A 22,349-nucleotide genomic window follows, 5' to 3' on the forward strand; every position below is an offset into this window, starting at 1 on the left:
CTGTAGGTGTGTCAGGTCTTTGTAGATGATGTGCCAGCACCTCTAATGCCACTGTAGGTGTGTCATGTCTTTGCAGCTGATGTGTCAGCACCTCTAATGCCACTGGAGGTGTGTCAGGTCTTTGTAGCTGATGTGCCAGCACCTCTAATGCCACTGTAGGTGTGTCAGGTCTTTGTAGCTGATGTGTCACGCTCGACCGATCAAGCGACTATAGCGGCCCTAAATCACAGCCTCTGCGCCACAAATTATGCTCGGAGCTACATAAGTTCTGGAGTCGAGGGGACGCAGGATTCTGCTGATAAAGGGTAAGTTTGTGATGCAGTATTTCGTGCCTTGCACTTTGTGGTATGATAAAACACTTCCCTGCCAGCGATGAAAGTCATGTCTAAGGCGTAAACGCGTTTCTCTAACCCTTTAACGCGGCAATTTACTCTATATGGTTACTTAATATTTCGTATTAAAAATACCCACAACGCCTCCAGTTCGTTTTTGCTGCTCCGTTATCAAGACTCTTAAAATCAACAATCATCTGACCATCATTCCATGCATAGCATCATCCTCTACCGTTCGCAAGAATTAAAATGTGAGCGTTAAATGAACGATTCGACTCGGAATACGAAATTGTCGCTTTTCCGCATTTTCTCGTCCTGACCCATTTGAACCCGACAAAAATACGCATCAGTGCTACGTCCGCTTTCTGCTCCTACTGTGGGTAAGAAATGTTGTACTATTTGGAAACAAAACCCATAAGTATTTCTGAGTGTGCAACCGTTGAATGGCTTTATCGCTTCGAAATTTGAGATTTATTGGCAATGCTAGTCCATTGCTGGCGTATATACTGGTCCATTGCCGGTCCATTGCTGGCGTATATACTGGTCTATTGCTGGTCCATTGCTCGCGTATATACTGGTCCATTGTTGGCGTATATACTGGTCCATTGCTGGTCCATTGCTGGCGTAGACCTGCTGTTGCCTGGGACGCCATCCGTCCCTCAGCTCCTGCAGGGGCACGTCGCCCACACGTTCCGTGGGCGGTGGGCGGCGCTTAAAGCTGTCGTCCCTCGCCCCACCGCGCTGGCCTTACGCCCTTGTTATCTTCTGATGCTGTACAGCATTACTTTGATGCTGTACAGCATTACTTTGATGCTGTACAGCATTACTTTGATGCTGTACAGCATTACTTTGATGCCTGTCTCTTATACACATCTAGATGTGTATAAGAGACAGCGTATATACTGGCCCATTGCTGGTCCATTGCTGGTCCATTGCTGGTCCATTGCTGGCGATTATACTGGTCCATTGCTGGTCCATTGCTGGTCCATTGCTGGCGATTATACTGGTCCATTGCTGGTCCATTGCTGGCGTAGACCTGCTGTTGCCTGGGACGCCATCCGTCCCTCAGCTCCTGCAGGGGCACGTCGCCCACACGTTCCGTGGGCGGTGGGCGGCGCTTAAAGCTGTCGTCCCTCGCCCCACCGCGCTGGCCTTACGCCCTTGTTATCTTCTGATGCTGTACAGCATTACTTTGATGCTGTACAGCATTACTTTGATGCTGTACAGCATTACTTTGATGCTGTACAGCATTACTTTGTTGTACAGCATTACTTTGATGTTGTACAGCATTACTTTGATGCTATACAGCATTACTTTGATGCTGTACAGCATTACTTTGATGCTATACAGCATTACTTTGATGCTATACAGCATTACTTTGATGCTGTATAGCATCAAAGTAGACGCACGTAGGACGTACTGGAGTTTAGGTAGAGCGAAACAATTCTTTAAAAGCGTAAATGCTTGATGACTATCAATTAATTTTAAACTCTCCACCATCCTCTCCAAGCCAAGTAATATTTCATTTCAATGAAAATGCAATTTGTCCGAAACGAAATTCAGATTTGTTAGCTCCTGACTTTTCATGCGTAAATGTAACCAATTATTCAAAGCCCGTCAAATGAAGGGAAAGCCGAAAATAGTTTTGATGGAAAATAAAATTGTGTGCATTAAATATCGCCAGAAATTTATGAATGTGATGAATGTGAGTTTCGTGCTCATTCAGTTAATAAATGTATTCCTTACGTTATAGCAGGCTCGTCATATCATATATTTTCTAAGCAGAAATCAATCATAAAGTATATTAAAATTACATAATCTTGGAAATTAATTTCGATTTAGGCAGAAATTAATAAGTTTCACGGCTAAGTTGTAGAAGTTTCAGGGGAATGATGTAAGAAAACACCTTATATTATCTGGCTGAAGTGCTCAAAACGACCAGCAACTCTTTCAGTTTTTAGTTTTTTGTTTTTAGTTTTTAGTTTTTAGTTTTCAGTTTTCAGTTTTCAGTTTTTAGTTTGTAGTTTTTAGTTTTTAGTTTTTAGTTTTTAGTGTTTAGTTTTTAGTTTTTAGTTTTTAGTGTTTAGTTTTTAGTTTTTAGTTTTTAGTTTTTAGTCTATACAGCCAAATGCACTGCACTGAAAACACACTGAAATTCTAGAATTGATGCTTTACACAAGGCTCCAAATTTTTTGCTGTTTGATATTAATTTCCTTTTTATTTCTAGCCGATAAACTGTTGCAGAAATATGATGATGGACGATGACCCATTGATTTGTGTGAGTGCAGATCAGCCTGGAGGCGGAGTATGAGGTGGTTGCAGTGTTGCAGGAGGGGTGGAGAGGCAGGGTGCTGCTGGTGGAGCACCGCGTCACTAGGAACGAAGTGGTTCTTAAGGCCACCCATAAGGACGCCACCTCCAGGATGGACTTCTTCAGGTAGTATCAACTCATGGTTGAAATACTAATATTATTTCAGCCATGGTGTCAACTGACTCGAATAAATCTGCTGCCTGCACTCAGAAGATTGAGTTGGTCAAATCATCCTAATAGAGTGACACATTTTTTCATTTATTAACATTAGTTAATTTTATTTTAAATACACACAGCACGAGCAGAGACTGGGTAGCACTGATACGCCCTATCGCCGGGCCAAACTGGGTCAGGATGACCCACAAAGCGTACAAAGTGCATGGATGTTTGGAAGGTTACACTCATCTCTTTGAGCGTGCACTCATAGAAATAAGTAAGACTTTGTGCAAATTTTGATGTACTTTTGCTCGTGGGTGGGTCCTCCTCGCACCGTTTGGCTCGACTTAAGGGCGTGTTAGTGGTGCGTGAAGAATCTGTGTCATAATGTGGACAATACGCGTATTTTTTTTCTGAGTGCGATTTTAGCTTATTTTGAATTTATAAATATTAATATATAAATATCTATGCTTCCATGCTAATCTTGATACTAGAAATTAATAGCACCCAATCGTCATTTAAGTCATAAAGCTTATTTATTAAACTTCTATTAAAATAATCTTTATTTGTGTTTGTAAGAAACTTCCATTTTATCGAACTTAATTTTATTTTAAATATAATCACATCCTTATCTTCTTCACGAATTCTAATTAAGATTAAGCATTGATGTACTAAGATCCATTTTTCATTTCGTCGAACTTCTCATGAAATGCTTGTTTGCATTGACCACGCAGGGAGTTTCACTTCAATTACTACCTCAGACTTCTCATTAAATGCTCCTCATTAAGACTTTACATTGACCACGCAAGGAGTTTCACTACAATTATACCTGAGTCTTCTCATTAAATGCTCCTCATTAAGCCTTTACGTTGACCACGCAGGGAGTTCCACTACAATTACTACCGAGTCTTCTCATTAAATGCTCCTCATTAAGACTTTACATTGACCACGCAGGGAGTTCCACATATGGCCTCCAAGTCCGCCGTGGAGTTTATGAACGCCAAGGTGTGGCCTCCAAGTCCGCCTTGGACTTTATGCACTCCAAGGTATGGCCTCCAAGGCCGCAGTGGACTTTATGCTCTCCAAGGTATGGCCTCCGAGTCCTCCTTCGAGTTTATGCATTCTAAGACATTACCAAAAGCGTAGTTTTGTTTGACTGAATTATGAAACACTTCGGTTAGTCTCTAAGACAATCATAACGATAAACTTGGCATTGATGACACATTATTTAACAAATAAATGAAATAATGAATATTTTCATGTTTGGCGTCCGAAAAAATTTTCCTAGAGGTATTGAATTTTTAAATCTCTGGTGAAATAATTTCAACAGTAATAAAGAGCCTTTAGATGCAGTATTTAACATGTTTTAGAAGTATTTTCACACTGCAAAAAAAAACATATTCGAGGATTCCAATTTACACTCGGACATCGCTCTTTTAACCAATCTACATATTCAAAGTTTTTCTAGAACTTCACTTATTCGTTGTTTCCCGCACGCTTAATAATATAAATCCTGTTTAAAATAAATATCACGTGAATTCTAACACTTTTCAGGATTTGGTGCATCGCGATATCAACATGGATAACATTTTGGTGTTCAAAAGCGACTTTAGCCGCGTCAAGCTCTGTGATTTTGGCTCCACCCGCAAAACCGGCAGCCTGTTGAAGAAAAAAACCGTTTGGCTGCCTTATGCGCCGCCCGAGATCGTCGACGCGGTTCAGAACGAAGGCTACCACGTAGATACGGCACAGGTATAACGAATAATCTCTATTTATTATACGTTAGTTATTGACTTGTCAATTATTTACCTATCAGTAGAGCAATTTGATCAAGTTGATAAACCTTCACAGGACCCTACCATTTACATCAATAAAATAATATACTTACGCGACTTAATTCGGGACATTTGTTTTTGCAGCATACAAGAATTAAAGATGATTTAATCGCATAATTCGCTTTTTACGAATCCTGAGACGTATAATAAATTAAGATTCGTTTTATTACGTCGGTCTAATTCCATGATCAAAATTTGAACTTTTCAAATAAATAAAATTTTTGTTACGTCGAGCCCGTCCATGATTCCCATTTAAGATCTGATTTTCTGTCGCTAGGATGTGTGGCAGTTCGGGATCCTGGTATACGTGCTGCTCACCGGCCAGCTGCCGTGGCAGAAAGCTGACCTAACTGATCCGCACTACGCCGAGTACGCAAACTGGCGGAAGAGGAAGACTTTACGAACACCAAAGCGTTTGAGTAACTTTAGCACCCGCTTCCTCCGGTGGATGAAAAGGACACTTGAACCTAAGCCAGAGAAGAGGGCTTCGGTGAAGGAGATAACGAAATACATTGATGACAAATGGCTCACGCGACAGGTCAAGAAATTTGATGATGTTGATAACCAGTCTATTTGCTATTCCACATTCTCGATGCACTCTTCGAAAATTGAAAAAGATAAAGTTCTCAAAGCTCTAAAAGATCATGGGATTGAAACGACAGTTGATCGAGCGGCAAAACGTAAACGAATTCACGAGTGGCTGGAGAGATCGATCTCTACACGGCAAAATAATGTCGAAGAAGATGATATGATCTCGCAGTCTAGTGATATTTCTCAGCAAAAGTCCGTTAGCTCAGGAAAGCTATCCGGTTCTTCCTGTACCAAGCATGGCAATACATCGAGCCTCAACAACCTCTTGGACGATGGATATCAAACTGGTTCGTCCTCTAATAATTCATCTATGAAGATGGTTCAAATGCGCTCCAATCTTAACAAGTCTATAGGGACCATCAACCGAATTGAGTTTGAGAAGGGAATATCAAAAAATGATTTCCATTTAAACCAAAAAGCAGAAAGACAAAGAAGACAGGGCCAGCAAAAGCTCTCAGCATCGAGTACAGACACAATAGTAGCGGCGCCCAACAAGAAACTTCTTCAAAGAATTGGCCTCAGTCCAGCCCGCCCTCCCAACCAGCAAACAAATTGCCGCGATAACCAAGGACTTCTAAGTGGAACAACCCAACCAAACTTCATTGTTCAGCCTCAGCCAGGACATGTCAACCACACAAAATACTTGCCAGAACCAAAAATTGCAGATCGCTCCGCATTTATTCCGCAATCTTATCGAAATACTTCCGAAGGTCCAGGTAGCCATCAGGTCATCTTACCAAGTTCAAAGAACTGGCCAATGGAGGCATCACAACTCCAGATGATTCACGACCAGCAGATACCACCACAGGGACATCAGCATCAATACCACACTGGATGTAATAACACTGAACAGAATTACCAGTGTTCTTCTTGTCACGCAAGAAGCAATACTTGGGAACGCTCTGAGAGTTTCGAACTTCAGAGGTCTCGAACAGACTCGTTTTACGTCACTGAATCTCCCCGAACATCGCTTTCTCGACACGAGAGCGAAGAAAGGCTTTCTGACGGCAGCGTTACTAGTGTCATACTAAGAATGAGAATAGTTGAGGCTTGAGTTAGTATAGCTTTCTAACCGTTCCCATTCCCAGATTTATCCGACCTAATTTTTACTATGAAAGTAGGTAAGACTTTGTAGAATGGATATGACATTCCCCTAAAAATATGGGATGTGCAATGTGAATTTGAAATTTGGAACCCAGCGGCCAACGTCATAATTACTTCACAACTACGAAAATGCAACCTTTTTGTTTACGTTGTTTTCATGTTTCAAATGTATCATTATATACCCAATGAATGTCTAGTCATTGTAATAACATGCCGTAGAATGTACAGCGGTTGGCCAAAATAAGGGAAACACCAGAGAAATCCACAAAATATATTTTTGTGTGATGATGGTCCACCTTTTGCGGCAATTACAGCCTCAATTCTCCGAGGTATTGATACATACAAATTTTGAATTGTTTACAAATGCATTTTTAGCCCATTCTTCAGTTACAACTCCCTTCAGCTCTTTTGAAGACGAAGGCGGCGGGAATCGACTTTTGACTAGCATCTCTAAAATCGACCATAAATGCTCGATAATACTGAGGTCTGGTTAGTGTGGTGTCCAAATGAGATGCTCAACTTATTTAAAAATGTCCCCGTCCTTTTTTTAGCTATTCCAGTTGAATGGATCGGGGCATTGTCATCTTGAAAGATGGCGTTCCCCTCCGGAAACAGTGCTTGAACCATAGGATGAACTAGCTTGGTCTTCCGATATTCCTAAACAGTCACGGCTGTTGACTCTTCCATGAAGAAAAATCATTGCTCTACTGGATTTCTTAGAAATAGCACCTCAGATCATCACTTGTACCCCGCCGTTTTATGGATGGGAGGAGGCAGTCGGGATGAAATGACTCTTTTGTCTGTCTCCAATCGGGAACTCGGTCAGAGGTTGGAAATAAGGTAAACGATTATTCGTCAGAGAAAATCATATTTTTCCACTACTCTGGGGAGGAGTTTACACCACTCTAAACTCTTTAATGCATTTGTATTTGAAACCAGAGATTTTCTAATCGCAGCTGTTTCATAGAATCCAGATCTGTGCGGCTTGCGGCGGTCAGTCTTTATGGAAACTGGGTTCTGTAAGTGTCCATTGAAGTCTTCATTAATTTTAACAGCCGTGGTCTTTCGATTGTCCCTCACAATTCGATTTAGGTACCGACGGTCTCTCTCAGACAACATCGACTTTCGGCCAGACCTGCTCTGCTTACGACATTTTTTCTTCCCTTTTACAAGCAGTCATTAGTTTTGAGACAGTACCTCTAGAAACGTCAAGCATTCGGGAAGTTTCTTTCACACTAGCATATGCCATACGGGCACCAACAATTTTGCTTCTTTAATTGAAAGTCACAGAGGTTTGCCATTTATAGGTTGTAGACACAAAAACTTACTAAAAATATCTATACAAGGATGAAACATCAATTAGCAGCAACAATAAACAATAAAACATAAGAATAAGTCACGTTTTCATTGTTTATAACATGTTCAAAAATTACGGAATCCAAATGTCAGGTGTTTCCCTTATTTTGTCCTTTTTTTCAAGTTGTTGACAATGTAGAACAAGATCACGTGGCTGAACACACCGCTAGTCGCCAGTTGATGGACCACTCAACTACTCTTATAATTAGTGAACTCAAAAGTTGGCAGATTGTATTCTCTTATTTCCATAATTATTTTCCGGAAATAATACATTCTCGGTATGATTTGAATTTGCACGGTGTTTTGCATCCTGCTCCGGTATGTAGGGTTCTCAGTTGGCAAACTTTTTCTCTGTTTTGTAATTATTTATCGGCTTTTAGACAACATTCGATCGCTTCAACATTCATTTATGTTGAAAATTGTGTTGTAAATGCAGTAAAATTGAATTCTGGATGTAATTTGCTTGGGCTTACCAAATCAGAGTGCCGATGTAATGAGAATATATCGAAAGCCAACACTAGTCTTATTATACAATTTCCATAAACACATCTTCTTCCAACTTACCAGACGTCTGGAACTGTTTAATAACATATAATTTCCAAAAATTTAACCGGGCCTCCAACCGTTTTATCTCGTTCCCATATCTACATGCCATCGATGTTAGCTGCTTTAATCATATAATTATAATATTAATTCATTAGTAATATAAATACGTTACTCAATAATTATTAACAAACTTTCTGAAATTTATTCCTGAAATAGAATACTATTATACTGAACCTATATTATTGCAATACAGCTTCATTTGAAAATCGACGCACATGCCTGAAAGTTATATATTCGAAGATGGTTTCACAATGTTTCTGTTTGAGTGTTAACAAAAAATAGTGTTTAGTATGATAACTGAGCTGTAGGTTATCGACGATCGATGAATATCATCGATCGTCAAAAACTGGTGGTATATTCTGATACAAGGCCTTCTCTTGAACATGTGCACCGATCGCTATTTTGCAAATTTCCATACAGGATTAATATAGATTATATAAATTATATGACTGGTCGTCCAAGGAATTTCAAAGTATTACCAACATAATTTTGAATTTTATCGTTTTTCACGATAAAAAATTGAAAAGACAAAAGGGCAGTGAAAGAAATGGGCGATGAGAGAAATGGGCGAGACAATGTCCAAATACCAAAGCACTTTTTGCCCATGTGTTCCTGACTCAGTTTTGTCAGACAGAAGCGCGTATCAATGCTAAAGTGTTTCATTATTTGGACAATTTGACCCATTCATTTCTTTTCGTGGGACATCCGAAATGAAGCTATTCTTGTAAGGCGTTCGGGTCGTCGAGTCTAGAACGCACCAATTTGATCAAAGGACCTGGCATGTATTTGCGAAGTATTTTTCACAATTGAATTTTTGCACATTGTTTTTTTTTTTCAAAGTTTGTAGTGGCTTGTCATTGCTGGTCAATGTCTCCGTAAATTAGGCATATTATTAAGATACTCAATATTCAACCTTGTTTCTTTTAAAAACATTGCTGGCCGATGCTTTCTAATCCGCAAAGTTTATTTCGCTACGTAATCCGTAAAGAGTTTTGCCCTCAATGTCGTAGCAGCTTTATATGTAAATACAAACGTATATTTCATAGAGGTCCATGTTATATGTGTCTTTGTCTAGGTGCCCAAAATAAAAACGTGATGAACATGCAGTCAATTATTGAGCAAAGACACACATTATCTTTCCTGGAATAGCCAATAGTTTTTAAGCATTGAACAGTTGCGCCGCCATATAGTTTCCCTAATTTCCTGATGATGGAAAGCAACGAAATTTTCCGAGTGCTTCCACTTCTACGAGAATGACACAACGCACCAGCTAGCTTTGGTCACAAGTATTGAAGATGTCAACCTTATGCGTTCGGATACAACATTAGCATCTAAATCCAGCTTGTATAGCAGGAGCTTCTGTCGCGCAACTAAGAGTTAAAAGCTTACCGCGATCTATTTTTATTTACAATTTCAGTTGCGCACCCACAACAGTATAGTGGTGTACCACACTTCTCGAGTGGACATATGTCCAGGGCGTTCACGTAAAAGGCTATGTCGCCAAGGCAGTTAACAACCGAACTTGTGGTGCTAATCCTTTATTGTTCTTGTAAGCTGAAAGTAACAAAACAAAGACTTTACTTGAGGCGTGGCGACATTCCGTTAATAATAAAACAGAGATTGGCACAAGGTAAAATTAAAGGCTTCAGAGGTTATATTAACCCTCTTGGCTACGGTGAATTGTAGCTATGCTATAGACGACGTAAACAAAGAAAGTGATACATAGTTTCGGCACATAAGATATTATATAGTCGCAACTAAAATAAGTAGACACAGGAGTTATACTGCGTCTAGCAATAACAAAATACTTACAGCAATGATTTAAACCCAAAAAGCAATACGGCGAACAGACAAGGTTAAATTCGACGTTAATCGGTGACGTGCTAAGCTCTACTCCCGGGCTGCAGCTCATGGCCCGTAGCCTCCGTTCCGTAAAATGTTGTCAGAATAATTCAAAGGAATTTTATTTATTTTATTTTGGATGAATAAAATAATATATCTGCTCTTGTTTTCGAAGTAACAACAACATCATCCTTCATAACAACAACATCATCGCACTTTTGATCGAAGAAAAATGAATTTTTACTTTATGTAATCAACGCCCAATTGTTGAAAATTCTTACTGATTATTGTCGACTAAGAATGAATACGTTTTAAATTGACATAGCAGAGTGTCTGTTCGTGTTTCGTGAACACACGCTGTTGGAACTTAAACATGCATCATTACAACAATATCAATAATGAAGTAAATACCTAATCATCAATGCGGTGAGGTTAAAGCGTCTCACGTTGATTTCGGGAAAAATAAAGGCGCTTTTTAGTGCATTTTCTCATTGATGTAAAAAATGCACTACTGTGCTCGCCATGTCTGTCCGTCTGTCTGTCTGTCTGTCTGTCTGTCTGTCTGTCTGTCTGTCTGTCTGTCTGTCCGTCCGTCTAAAGGCCAGTCTAGTCAAGAAAAGTACAAGAATCGGCGACAGGCCTATCCAGGCCTATTTATTTAATGCCGAAGATACTATACTACTATACTATACTATACTAAATCCAGCGTGAAGCAGAAGCTTCTGTCGCGCAACTATGAGTTAAAAGCTTACAGCGATCTATTTTTATTACAATTTAGTGATTTAGCACCCACAACGGTATAGCGGTGTACCACACTTCTCGAGTGGACATATATATGTATAAAATAATATATTTGTTCATGTTTTCGAAGTATAGACTCCTTCATAACAACAACATCATCGCACTGAATGATCGAAGAAAAATGAATTGTTACTGAATGTAATCAGCGCTCAATGTTTGAAAATTATCACTGATAGTTGTCGACCAGGAATGAATACGTTTAAACTTGACATAACACAGTGTCAGTTCGTGTTTCGTGAACACACTCTGTTGGAATTTAAACATGCATCATTCCAACAATATCATTAGGGAATTAAATACCTAATCATCAATGCGGCGAGGCACTAATTGTTCTCCATTTTTTTATCTTCATTTTTCCGTAAAAACATTTACAACTCGAAGAGGCTCGAGGCACTGAGTGCCGAAATTATTTCAGTACAAGCTTCACGTTTCAGTTCGTAGGTTTCTGTACAATATGTCGACATGATTGGGATGCGGACAATCCATCCTAACCTCCTTTATTTACCTGATCATTATTTATGAACTTCATCTTGGAATGATAAATTTGACCGGTAATTTTTTTTTTCGAATTTATTGTTAAGAGACATTCCGTATGCAGAATACTAAAATTTCACCAAGACATTTCCAACGCCAGCAGACGAAAAGTCAAAATGGAGTTTGGGGTTGCTTTGGAAAATCTTTAACCCCCACATAGAATTCATCCGACTTTGCAGAAATTAATAACTCGTTGTTCTGCTGGAGGCCTTTTACCAGTTTACCATGCTGTACAAATGTAAGAGTGCGCGACGCCTGAAGTTCTAAAATTGGAGTATGTAATGCAAACCTCTCTAGGTTTTGATGAATATAAGTTTACTGCTGAAAGTACACTAATTGCGATTCGAAATTTCATCAGGCAACTGAAAGAGCCTTTAATACCTGACCCAAAGCCATTTATTCACGTGTATTCGCTGTTGTATGAGAAGGGAAACTAAATGCCTGGAGCCATTGAGCTTTCGAAGGAGGGAATGAAAAAGGCATATCGTTCAGCGTTATTGACAGTTCCATGCCAGAACCGATTGTTGATTGTTTGGTTGATTTTTATGGTCGTACAGCAGACCAAGGTACGACATGACAACGAAGATTTAATTTAAAATGGAAAAAGAATTATGTCTGATCGCGGGCAATAGACCATTACAGAAAAGAAGAATCTAGCCAGTACTCTTGTACGAAGAATTCGACGTCAACGTTCAGAATAGAGTGGCGAGAGCTCACAGGAGGCGAATTCAGAGCTGCCAAATGTTCAGTCTAGGGCAACGTCACAGTTCATGAGGGAGATTGTATTCGATGAAATATTTTTCCTAGTACCACATTTCTTTTGGAATTCAACTCACATCGAAGTTTTGAAAGTTGGGCATGTGTTTTTGCATCTTCTGGAGCAGTAGTTCATCTTGTAAGATGACTATAGATTAATAGTGGACCATGCCCCGACTCTAAACGATGATTATACGAATGAATAATCCAAAAAAAGTAATTGGAGAATAAAGATTATCTCAGATTATTAGTACAGCTACATTGATAGATAAAACCGATTGTAGATGCATATGAGAAATTCTTCTTCTTCTTCATAGTGAGATACTGAGATATGCTGACTACAATACACTGAAGATATGTTAAAACTACGCGTATTAAATTAAGGAATTTAATCACTACTGGTCTTATGAACGGACTGCGATACAATTGCTGGTACAAATAGGTTGTCATGTGTTTCTAAAGGTTTCAATAATTTGTCTTGTGACCTGCGACTTCAAATTAAAAATACCGGTAAAGCCATTCAGTCGAACTAAAAATTAAGGCTATCAGTAGAAGACAATTGTGTTGAAGCTCGCCAATGGTGTCCGACTGGCGGAGTAACGGGTCCGGTGTCTTTACTAGCTCCACTTTCAGCCTTTTAGGTTAGGCTATGTTATTTAGGGTTTCGGGCTTTCGGCATATGTAATACCTATATAACCCTACTCAAATAACATCGATGTACAAATAGGCCTACTTCACTTTTAAATATAATTAAAGTTATGAAAATATTAAAGCAGTTGGGTTTTATTCCTCCGTATTTATGGAGCACTCAATTTCGATTGAGTCATCAGCTATCGTATGTACAGTGGAGTAGAAAGTTGGAGGTAAGCCATTCTGCCCTCTGGAGTCCTTATACTACGCTTAAGCCCTCCCCTGCCCTAAGCTTTCAGGCTCTCTTCTGCCGTTAGCTGATCTAAGCTCAGACAGATCATAATGCTTCAGTTTCACGAATAGTTGAGAAGTAGAGACTACCACTTTGATGTGATCTTATATTATGCATTTATGCTTTCTTCTACTTCTTGGTGAAAGCATAATAGGTACAGGCTAATATGCTTTCTTGTCCAAACTCCAAACTTGCAGAATGACAGTTTGAGTCTTTGAGAAAATATATTAATGTGCCAAAATATAAGTAATTAGGGTGGATTCTGGTCATCTGGTGGATGTGGTGGTAGTGACTTGAGTGACTTTTAATGAAGTATGCTGTATTGCTGTTTGCATTGCAGGGTGTATGACTAATTGACTATGGGGGGCAAAAAATCTAAAACCAGATTTTACTTATATCACTTGGCTGATATTTTAATTTTAAACAAAATTACCTAACTACCTACCTAGTCAGTTTACAGGTTTGACAGCTAGATTGACAATTTGGCATTGATTCTGAATATGTCTATTACAACTATTTAGCCTTTTTTTAGGTAACTAACTGTTTTGTGTTTGTGCCAATCTAGAATATTGATCAAAATATTCTGAAATTGTGGGCAAATCTGAAAAATGATTGTTTTGCTGAGGATTTAAAAAAATTATTGTAAAAAAATAATAATTTTTCTTAGTGCTAACTGAAATTTACTGAATGAATTAGAAAAAGGCCTCAGGAATTGAATGGGTACTGCAAATTGTCTGCAAGAATCTGAGATGTTTTTGATTTTTTCTCATCCACAAAAGCTTCTACCTGATTTTCCAATCCAGCATTTGCTCTTTCTGTAATCTGTAGAAATAAGAACTAAAGTATAACCTATATTTCTAGTTCTTTACTCAAGTTAACTAGTCTAGAAAATAGTCTACTAGATGAACTTTTGCTTAACTTCCTTCTACAGTTCTACTGTACTGTCTAGTGTAGGGTGTAGCCTCAGTGTAGGTACTTGAGTTGCCAGTTACTTGTCATTAAAACTTTCAAAGAAAACTTTTAGGTTTTAAAGTTTTTTTTAAGTTCACAAAAATCATTAAAACTTCCAAAGAACACCTGTCAAAGTTTAGAAAGAAATGTGTTTTGTTGTGCTTACCAACCAAGTACACTTCCCAAAGGTTTCTTTTTCAATCAACCATAATATGTCTGTTAATTCACCATCAAATTGTGTTAGGATACTTATCCATTTGGCTGTTCAATGATTGTTCCTCATTATATTATTATTTGCAGGCATTGAAAGGGAATGATGAAGAATGCTCTGCATGCATACCCCAGGGTAAGTTTTTGCTCTACAGCGGCCAGCGCCCTCTGCTGGAGCCGTTCGTCGACCATGAGGACCACACCATGGCCGACTCGCTGTCCTCCAGGGCTCAAATGTTAACAAATGCTCCAATATATGAACCACAACTACAACAGATAGCATGGCTATCTTATCCAGGTAAAAATTTCATTGGATGGCTATATATCATTTAGAAGCTGATTCAAGTTGGAGAAATACCTATTAAACATTACACTATATTGGCTAGTTGCTGTAGAAACTTTTGTTCTTATGAATTGGCTTGCATGTGCAAACACTTCCATTTTGTGAGCAACATCATGTATATAATTGCAGATGTTATTTGCATGCACATATACTGTACTGATATAGGGTATTTGTTTTAAACATTTCTACACTTGGTAATTTTAATTTAAATTTATTTGTTCATGTACATTAATTTTGTATAAGTGGTCTGTTTATTGCTCAGCTGGTAAGTTTTTAGACCAACTCAAAGAAGGCAGTAATAGATCACCTATAATTAAAGTAATTAATTCTAGCACCTTAAATTCCCTCAACCATTTATAATTAATTCACTTACTACAGAATTTCATTGCTTCAAGATGAAGTAAAAATCGAAACAATATCATTTAGCAATTTTCCTATTGTATTTATCTATCCTGGATTTTACGCAGCTGTTGTTCAATTCTTGTTTCACTGTTCAATTTCAGTTGTGCGTGAGCTTACATTAATCTTGGCCTTTACCTGCTATTAATAAAACCAGGGGTTATTATATTGATATTATCAATATAATAGTGGATGTTTCACCATCTTTTATGTTGTGAACATTTGTAAATTTTATGTCTAATATTGCATTTTATACTCTCTGATCTTCAACATTCATGTTTGTTTAATTTAAATTGCAATATTGCAGAGGTGCGCGAGGTCTGCCTTGCCATATTTGTAGGCAATGTGCTTCTCCACATGACGCCCAGCGGACAGCCTATCTATGCTGTGCAGGTGGGAGCTTCCCTGCAAACTGTAGCCTCTTTTAAGTGAAGTTTAAATATTTTGTCATTAATGTTCTTCAGAGTTTTAGGTTTAAGTCTGTTCAACTTATTGAATTGATGCTTTACAGCACTGTCTCTCTTATAACTTTATGTAGAATCCTGCATTCTGACTCAATTGTTATCTTTTGCGATGCTAATAGTAATAGAATATAATGTATTGAATTAACATGGAGGTCAAGTTTCATAATTTATTTAGTCATTTATGTTTTACCAATAGATTTTGAGAAATTTGTATGTGTCTTTCACATTACCTAGATTGGATATTATTATAAATAGGTATATGCTATTATTTATACTTTATTTGTTGACCTCTGAAATATTTCCTTAGCAATATTCAAAGATTGATTATGGTATCTTCCTTCCGATATTGATTTCCTCATGCCCATATCGTGATGAGGCTATGAGCTATGATTGAACTCACTCATTTCCAGTTTGGTTAGGTAGGCAAACTAAGCAAGGAGGACAGAACTGCCCTGAAGAGCCTCCGCCCTGATGCTGCCATCCAAGACCTGCGGGTTGCCCTCTTTGTTGTGCCTCGAGCCCAGTCTGAACTCCTGAGCCGTGCCAGGTCCTTGCTGCACTTCCATGAGCAGAACCTCTACTGTGGCGCCTGTGGCACAAAGACCAAGTGCAATGCTGCTGGTAGTGACTGTCTTCAGTTGTAGTGTAATGGTCTTGTTCATGGTCTTGTTCATGGCCTTGTTCATGGCCTTGTTATGGCCTTGTTCATAGCCTTGTTCATAGCCTTGTTCATGGCCTTGTTCATGGCCTTGTTCATGGCCTTGTTCATGGCCTTGTTCATGGCCTTGTTCATGGTCTTGTTCATAGCCTTGTTCATGGTCTTGTTCATGGCCTTGTTCATGGCCTTGTTCATAGCCTTGTTCATGGCCTTGTTCATGGCCTTGTTCTTATTAATAAATTTGTCTTGCTTCTTGAGGTAGACTCAATAAATTACGTGTTCAAAACAGATGGTATCATTTAAAGATGAATGGTTAATACCGGTATACATCTTAATTAGACTGTTTGGAACTAAAATTGCAAATCGTCATATTTTGGTACTACTTAGAGATCCTTCTGCAGTTAATTTTGAATATACTTTTTTCTGATAAGCATAATGCATATATGAAGTATATATACATCTAGGTATTTCTCTACGCTGCACATAAATAAAGCTAAACAAAAAATGCTCTGTTCTCTTTTATTTATTTTTTGCTTAAATTTGACTTTTTACTCGGGTTTCAAACTTGCGTCGTTGCTGAATATAAAAATCGCTTATTTATAAAAATGTTCACATCTAAATCGGTGTTGCCACTACCGTCTTGCTTCACGTGAAAATCATCATTGCCACACAGGAAGCTATCGCTATTGCGAGACATGCAAGGCAAGCATTTACCCGAGCAGCAAGCCTGTAGGCATCGTCCTGGTCACTGATGAACGCAACTCTAAAGCTCTTCTTGTACGCCAGCCTCGACATCCTCCTGGCATGTTTACCTGCATTGCTGGCTTCGCTGATATTGGTTAGTATCATTACATCAAATATTATTTACATCTTTAAATAATTAAAATCAGTTCTTTATTCTCAAATTGGTTAGTATCATGACATCAAATATAATTTCCTTCTTTAAATAATTAAAATCAGTTCATTATTCTCAAATATTACCTGAAATTAATCTATTACAATTAGTCTAGGAAGTATTATTAATCGTTACCTCTCCTCATCAACATTTAAATTTGAATATGTAGTCTTACATCTAGTTATTCCTGAATATTGCCTCGGCCTTTTCTAGGACACTTAAATAATTGGTAAACAAGGATGTCTGTTGGAATCTCAACTCGTTAATCTCTTAAATGCTATATTAACCTTCATTTAATGGTGTACAGGCGAGACTCTAGAAGCGTGCGTGAATATTAATAATATTTATCTTAGTCCCCCATATTACCCTTCATTTAATGGTGTCCAGGCGAGACTCTAGAAGCGTGCGTGAATATTAATAATATTTATCTTAGTCCCCCATATTACCCTTCATTTAATGGTGTCCAGGCGAGACTCTAGAAGCGTGCGTGAATATTAATAATAGGTATTTATCTTGGGCCCCCATATTAACCTTCAATATTAATAATATTCATCTTATTCCCCCATATTACCCTTCATTTAATGGTGTACAGGCGAGACTCTAGAAGCGTGCGTGAAGAGAGAAGTAGCGGAGGAGGCGGGGCTGGAGGTGACAGCCGTGCGTTACCTGGGCTGCCAGCACTGGCCCTTCCCTGGCTCTCTCATGATGGGCTGCATCGCTACCGCCCTCACCCATGAGGTCTGTATGTGTTGTGTATGTGTTGTGTACGTATGTGTCTTGTACGTGTCTTGTATGTGTCTTGTATGTGTCTTGTACGTGTCTTGTATGTGTCTTGTATGTGTCTTGTATGTGTCTTGTAACGTATGTGTCTTGTATGGTCTTCAGGTCTTGTACATGTCTTGGACATTTCTTGTACATGTACAAGATGGAATTGCTTGCCATTCAGAATAGTCCAAAAATATCAATTAAAATACACGTTAAGAATTGAGCATAAAGTTGATAGTTTATTCTTTTCAGGTGAGTCTGGACACCAGCGAACTGCAAGACGGACGCTGGTGGTCTCGTGCTGAAGTAGAAGCTGCCGTGACTGCCTCTGCTGCTAATGGCAGCCCTTGGTCCTTGACAGCCTCTGCTGCTGGTGGCAGCCCTTGGTCCTTGACATCATCTGCTGCTGGTGGCAGCCCTTGGTTTAGCTCTGAACCAAAAACTGCCGCCCTGCTGCTGCCTCCTCCCATGACGATAGCTCACTGCCTTATCAGACACTGGCTGGAGACTACGTCTGAATCATCTTCGTAGCGATCACTTCTTCATCGTAGCGATCACTTCTTCATTATATTATACTATTTTTGAACTCGTAGCAATCGCTTTCACATTCTAATTTTAGTTATTTAGAACTGGCAACTGAAAGAAGCGTAATGTTCTACATGAAATTCTATATCTCTCAACTGTGGTCTAAAATCACGAGACTTCATTACTCTATCTAATGCTAAATAAGATTTTTTATTAAGTGAGGTATTGTTTCTTAATTTGAAATTTGAATTATACGCGTAATTATAAAGCATCTGGCATCTCACTGTTGCCTCTTGTCTCCTGTGTCGCATCTTGCACTTGAAACTCTGTACCGTCATACCACAAGATATTGATCAATTTATTGGCCAAATTGATCATAGTTCGATGAATACTTTTTTGTTTAATTCATTTAACTGCTTGGAAAAGTGCAGCTCAACAGTTTTCTCATTGAGAATGTATGTGCAACGTGGACTTGTATTAAATGAGGTTCGTAAGACATTTCCTGTGTATATGAGGGTTAATTTCTCTAGTACTGAAAAGTTTATTGCAACTTTTTGCTAGTTTGAATATAGCTAAAATATATTTGAAAAAGTAGCTTCTGTGGAACACATTCGTTTTATTTTGATGTAACACATTGGCAGAATGTACGATGTTATTTGGTTATAATTTCGCCCAAGTTTTACTCTTCGAGCTATGCGGGGCTGTTAGAAATTTGCCGCTTCACCACACACTTGCAGGCAAGATAGATATTCATATTTATAATTTATTACATATTTGTACACGTGTAAATTTTATTGCTCACTTCATCTATCTAGAGAATCAAGATGTGTAGCGCCTGCTGCAACGTTTGAAGATTTAGACGCAAATTCGCACGAACTGAGCGTTGAATCTTGCTCGTCACGTCAAGTAATTCGTAGTAACTCACCGTATTTTACACGTCAAGAAGCTAATCCGTATTAACTCACCGTATTTTTTTTAACTCTTCCAATACCGTAACTAAAATCAAGTTGTTGAGATACTGCGAGTAACTCTCTGAGTTTTATCTTATCTCCGCTGGTACTTACAACGAACTTTAGTGTTAAATTTTCCTGAGCAAGCATCTATATACCGGGCAGTAACTGACTGCTGGACTTAGCTGGTACTACCAAGCTGTCATGTAGGTTAGGTTTCTGCTACTTGCCTAGTACCAGAATTATTGTAACGACAATGGGCACCTTAAACCTACATGAATATTATTCACTGTTGGTGCGAGATGGCCTGCTATAAGACTCCTGTAATTTTTCACACTCTACCAGTCATCTCAACTTTATTATGAGCTTGGATAGTTGTAGGTGGACATTATTTCCCTGGATCACAATGGAAATTAATGAATCACTTTACTAGGGAAATTGAACTATCGTAAAACTTTACCCCAGACTTTATGCAACAAAATGACTTCGAAAGATTCACATGTTAATTTGTTCACAAACAAGCTCCTCGAAAATGCCATGCGCAGTTATACTTTACATGGATTATGTAAAAATAAACTAAATCAACAATTTTGTTCAATTAGAATATACAGGAGGACAATTCATAAAAAGTAATTGTATATTTTAATACACAGCATCAGACTATTCAGAGAGTTTTTAAACGTAACCGAAGTCGTATTTATCGGTTGGGTGAACAAATTATTATTTGGTGGGAAAAGCAATACAATTATTTAACAACGATGAAAATTATTCTATCTCATTCGTCACTGTATATAGCTGAAAATTCAATCAAACAACTTTATTTCAGTAATAATAGAATGTAGTTCACTAATGGGCGCTTTGAAGTAAACAAAAAAGCATCTACTAGTGAAAAAAATGATTATCAAAATTTAGAATTGCGGTTTGCATGCGTGTCACGTTTTGTCGCCATAAAAAAAAAGAATTTGAAGGGTTTCCATTGTGGCACCGAGCACTCCTACTGCTCCATTGCAGTGAACGAAACAATCTGCAACAGCGCAGTGCCTGAACGATCTTCTTTGATGCTTTCCTCGGAGGACTCACCGCTCACGCGAATATTGCCCAACTATTAATAAAGACTAGGGATACGAAAGTGAAGCATTCAAAATAGAACATTAAGTCATGTTCCCTGATCAAATTTGAAACTAATTTTATTAAAAATTCTTCCGATTTGAAATACCAGGAAATATGTATCTTCGTTTTTGTTGTCCGAAACGAAACGGTGAGATGAGAAACAGGGCGCAGTGGTGGCATGGCATCGGGTCGAGGCGTTGGGCGCTCAGTTCAGTGCAGAAGTAGCGGTCGTAGATGTAGGTTGTTAGGTGCGATCTGCGCCACGTGAAACAGGTGTTCACTTCAGAGATATTCCAAAGTTTGAAGTGTCATGCTTACTTTATCCATGCAGAACCTTGCTCGTGTAGGTCAGCGTGCGCTCGCTGCAGGTTTGTATTTCACATTTCGTTTCATTTTTCTCTAAAGTTTTGTGTGCTTTTCTTGATTGTTGCTTGATGTAATTCTGCAGTCTTTGTCAATCGCCAGGAAGGTGTATATAACATTTGTACAGTTGTACTTGTCTTACCACATATTGTGCTATAGGTAATACCGTACTAGACGCTAGTGTAGGAATAGTAGAGAGATTAGAGGTAATAGTAGGGAGGTTAGAGGTAATTCGGACTATATGGAGGACAAGTAATTAGTAGGAATGATGTCCGTAGATTAAGGCATGTAAATAATGTAGGGAGTAACCGCATACATCAAAGTGAAAGTGCACAAAAAGTTTTAAAATGTTTTTACACGAACTCGGATTCCGTTTTGAACAAAAAAAGTGAACTGTTAACTGTGATCGCAAACGAGAGTATAGACATTATTTGTATTACAGAAACACTTCCTAAAAATCACGGGGGGAAAATTGTACCTGTTGAATTTCAGCTGCCAGGTTTTGATTGTTTTCATAACGTAAATGAAGAGCAGTGCAGTAGAGGTGTAGCTCTGTGGGTTAGAACCTCCTATGGGGCCAAGCAAGTTAAGTTATCTGCAGAGCATCAATCAGCTAGAGAATCAGTGTGGTGTGAACTTACTCTAAAAGGCAAAGATAGCCTTCTCATAGGGGTCATTTACAGATCACCTAACAGCTCCTCTGATAACAATAAAGTACTAAACAGCCTTTTATATGTACAGTGGAGTAGAAAGTTGGAGGTAAGCCATTGTGCCCTCTGGAGTCCTTATAGCCTAAGCTTAAGCCCTCCCCTAAACTTTCAGGCTCTCTTCTGCCCATAGTGACAAACCAGAGATTTTTTAGAATCAGTTCATTTTTAATTTCCTCATTTACCAATGATTTAGGAACCAATTTCTTATGTATGATGATGCTGGTATCTAGGATACTGGTCTACTTATAGGACTCAAATCTGAACTTGAGGGAGAGTCTAAAAAACTCTCTGCTTTGCCACTATGCAAGTTCTGCCATCAGCTGAGCTAAGCTCAGACAGATCATAATGTTTCACTGATAGTTGAGACTACCACTTTGATTTTGATGTGATCTTATAATAAGTTATATTTATTATGCTTTCTTCTTGGTGAAACTTGAAAGCATTAATACCTAATAGCTTAGTAAGTTAGTAGGCTAGTTAGCTAGTAGCTATGCATTCTTGTCCAAACTTGCAGAATGGCAGTTCGAGAAAATATATTGATGTGAAAAAATAGGTAAGTTCAGACTGTTCAGGGTAGCTGGTGCCTGGTGGATTCTGGATTTCTGGAATCTGGATTTCTGGTTGTACCTAGTAACTTTTAATGAGGTATGCTGTTTGCTGGGTGTAACCCAGGGTGCAGACCACACTCAGGATGATGTATGATTTCGGTGAATTTTCCCGCGCATTTTCACTTTTTTTAAGCTATTGCTGTGTACAGTTTGCGCACATGGTGCAATTACATATCAATTTTAAATTACCTTGGTAATTTGAGTTTTGGGAACGCCGAACTTAAATTAGAGGAGTGGCGGCTCGCTGTTTGC

General features: G+C 38.6%; 2 protein-coding genes across 3 annotated transcripts; both read left to right on the plus strand.

Annotated features, from left to right (window-relative positions):
- Positions 1-2,620: 2,620 nt before the first annotated feature.
- Positions 2,621-6,598, plus strand: LOC108674236 (serine/threonine-protein kinase meng-po; the record flags this gene model as incomplete). The annotated part of the gene is made up of 4 exons (XM_018162170.2): positions 2,621-2,769; positions 3,734-3,845; positions 4,354-4,551; positions 4,912-6,598. Coding segments are annotated over 4 exons (1,827 nt in total), but the record flags the coding sequence as incomplete, so codon positions are not given.
- A 6,221-nt stretch (positions 6,599-12,819) lies between these two features.
- On the plus strand, positions 12,820-18,958 carry LOC108674237 (NAD-capped RNA hydrolase NUDT12). Of its 2 annotated transcripts, XM_018162171.2 has the most exons (7): positions 12,820-13,087; positions 14,398-14,605; positions 15,357-15,442; positions 15,933-16,134; positions 16,845-17,009; positions 17,659-17,804; positions 18,084-18,958. In XM_018162171.2, exons 1-7 carry the CDS (start codon positions 12,983-12,985, stop codon positions 18,360-18,362), a joined length of 1,191 nt encoding a protein of 396 aa, XP_018017660.1. In that variant the 5' UTR covers positions 12,820-12,982; the 3' UTR covers positions 18,363-18,958. The 2 variants fall into 2 exon arrangements, with proteins under 2 accessions (XP_018017660.1, XP_018017661.1); XM_018162172.2 differs by lacking the exon at positions 12,820-13,087 and having other exon boundaries at positions 14,511-14,605; positions 15,937-16,134.
- Positions 18,959-22,349: the final 3,391 nt, after the last annotated feature.

Source organism: Hyalella azteca, unplaced genomic scaffold (genome assembly GCF_000764305.2).
Source record: "Hyalella azteca isolate HAZT.00-mixed unplaced genomic scaffold, Hazt_2.0.2 contig15507, whole genome shotgun sequence".
NCBI lineage: Eukaryota > Metazoa > Arthropoda > Malacostraca > Amphipoda > Hyalellidae > Hyalella > Hyalella azteca.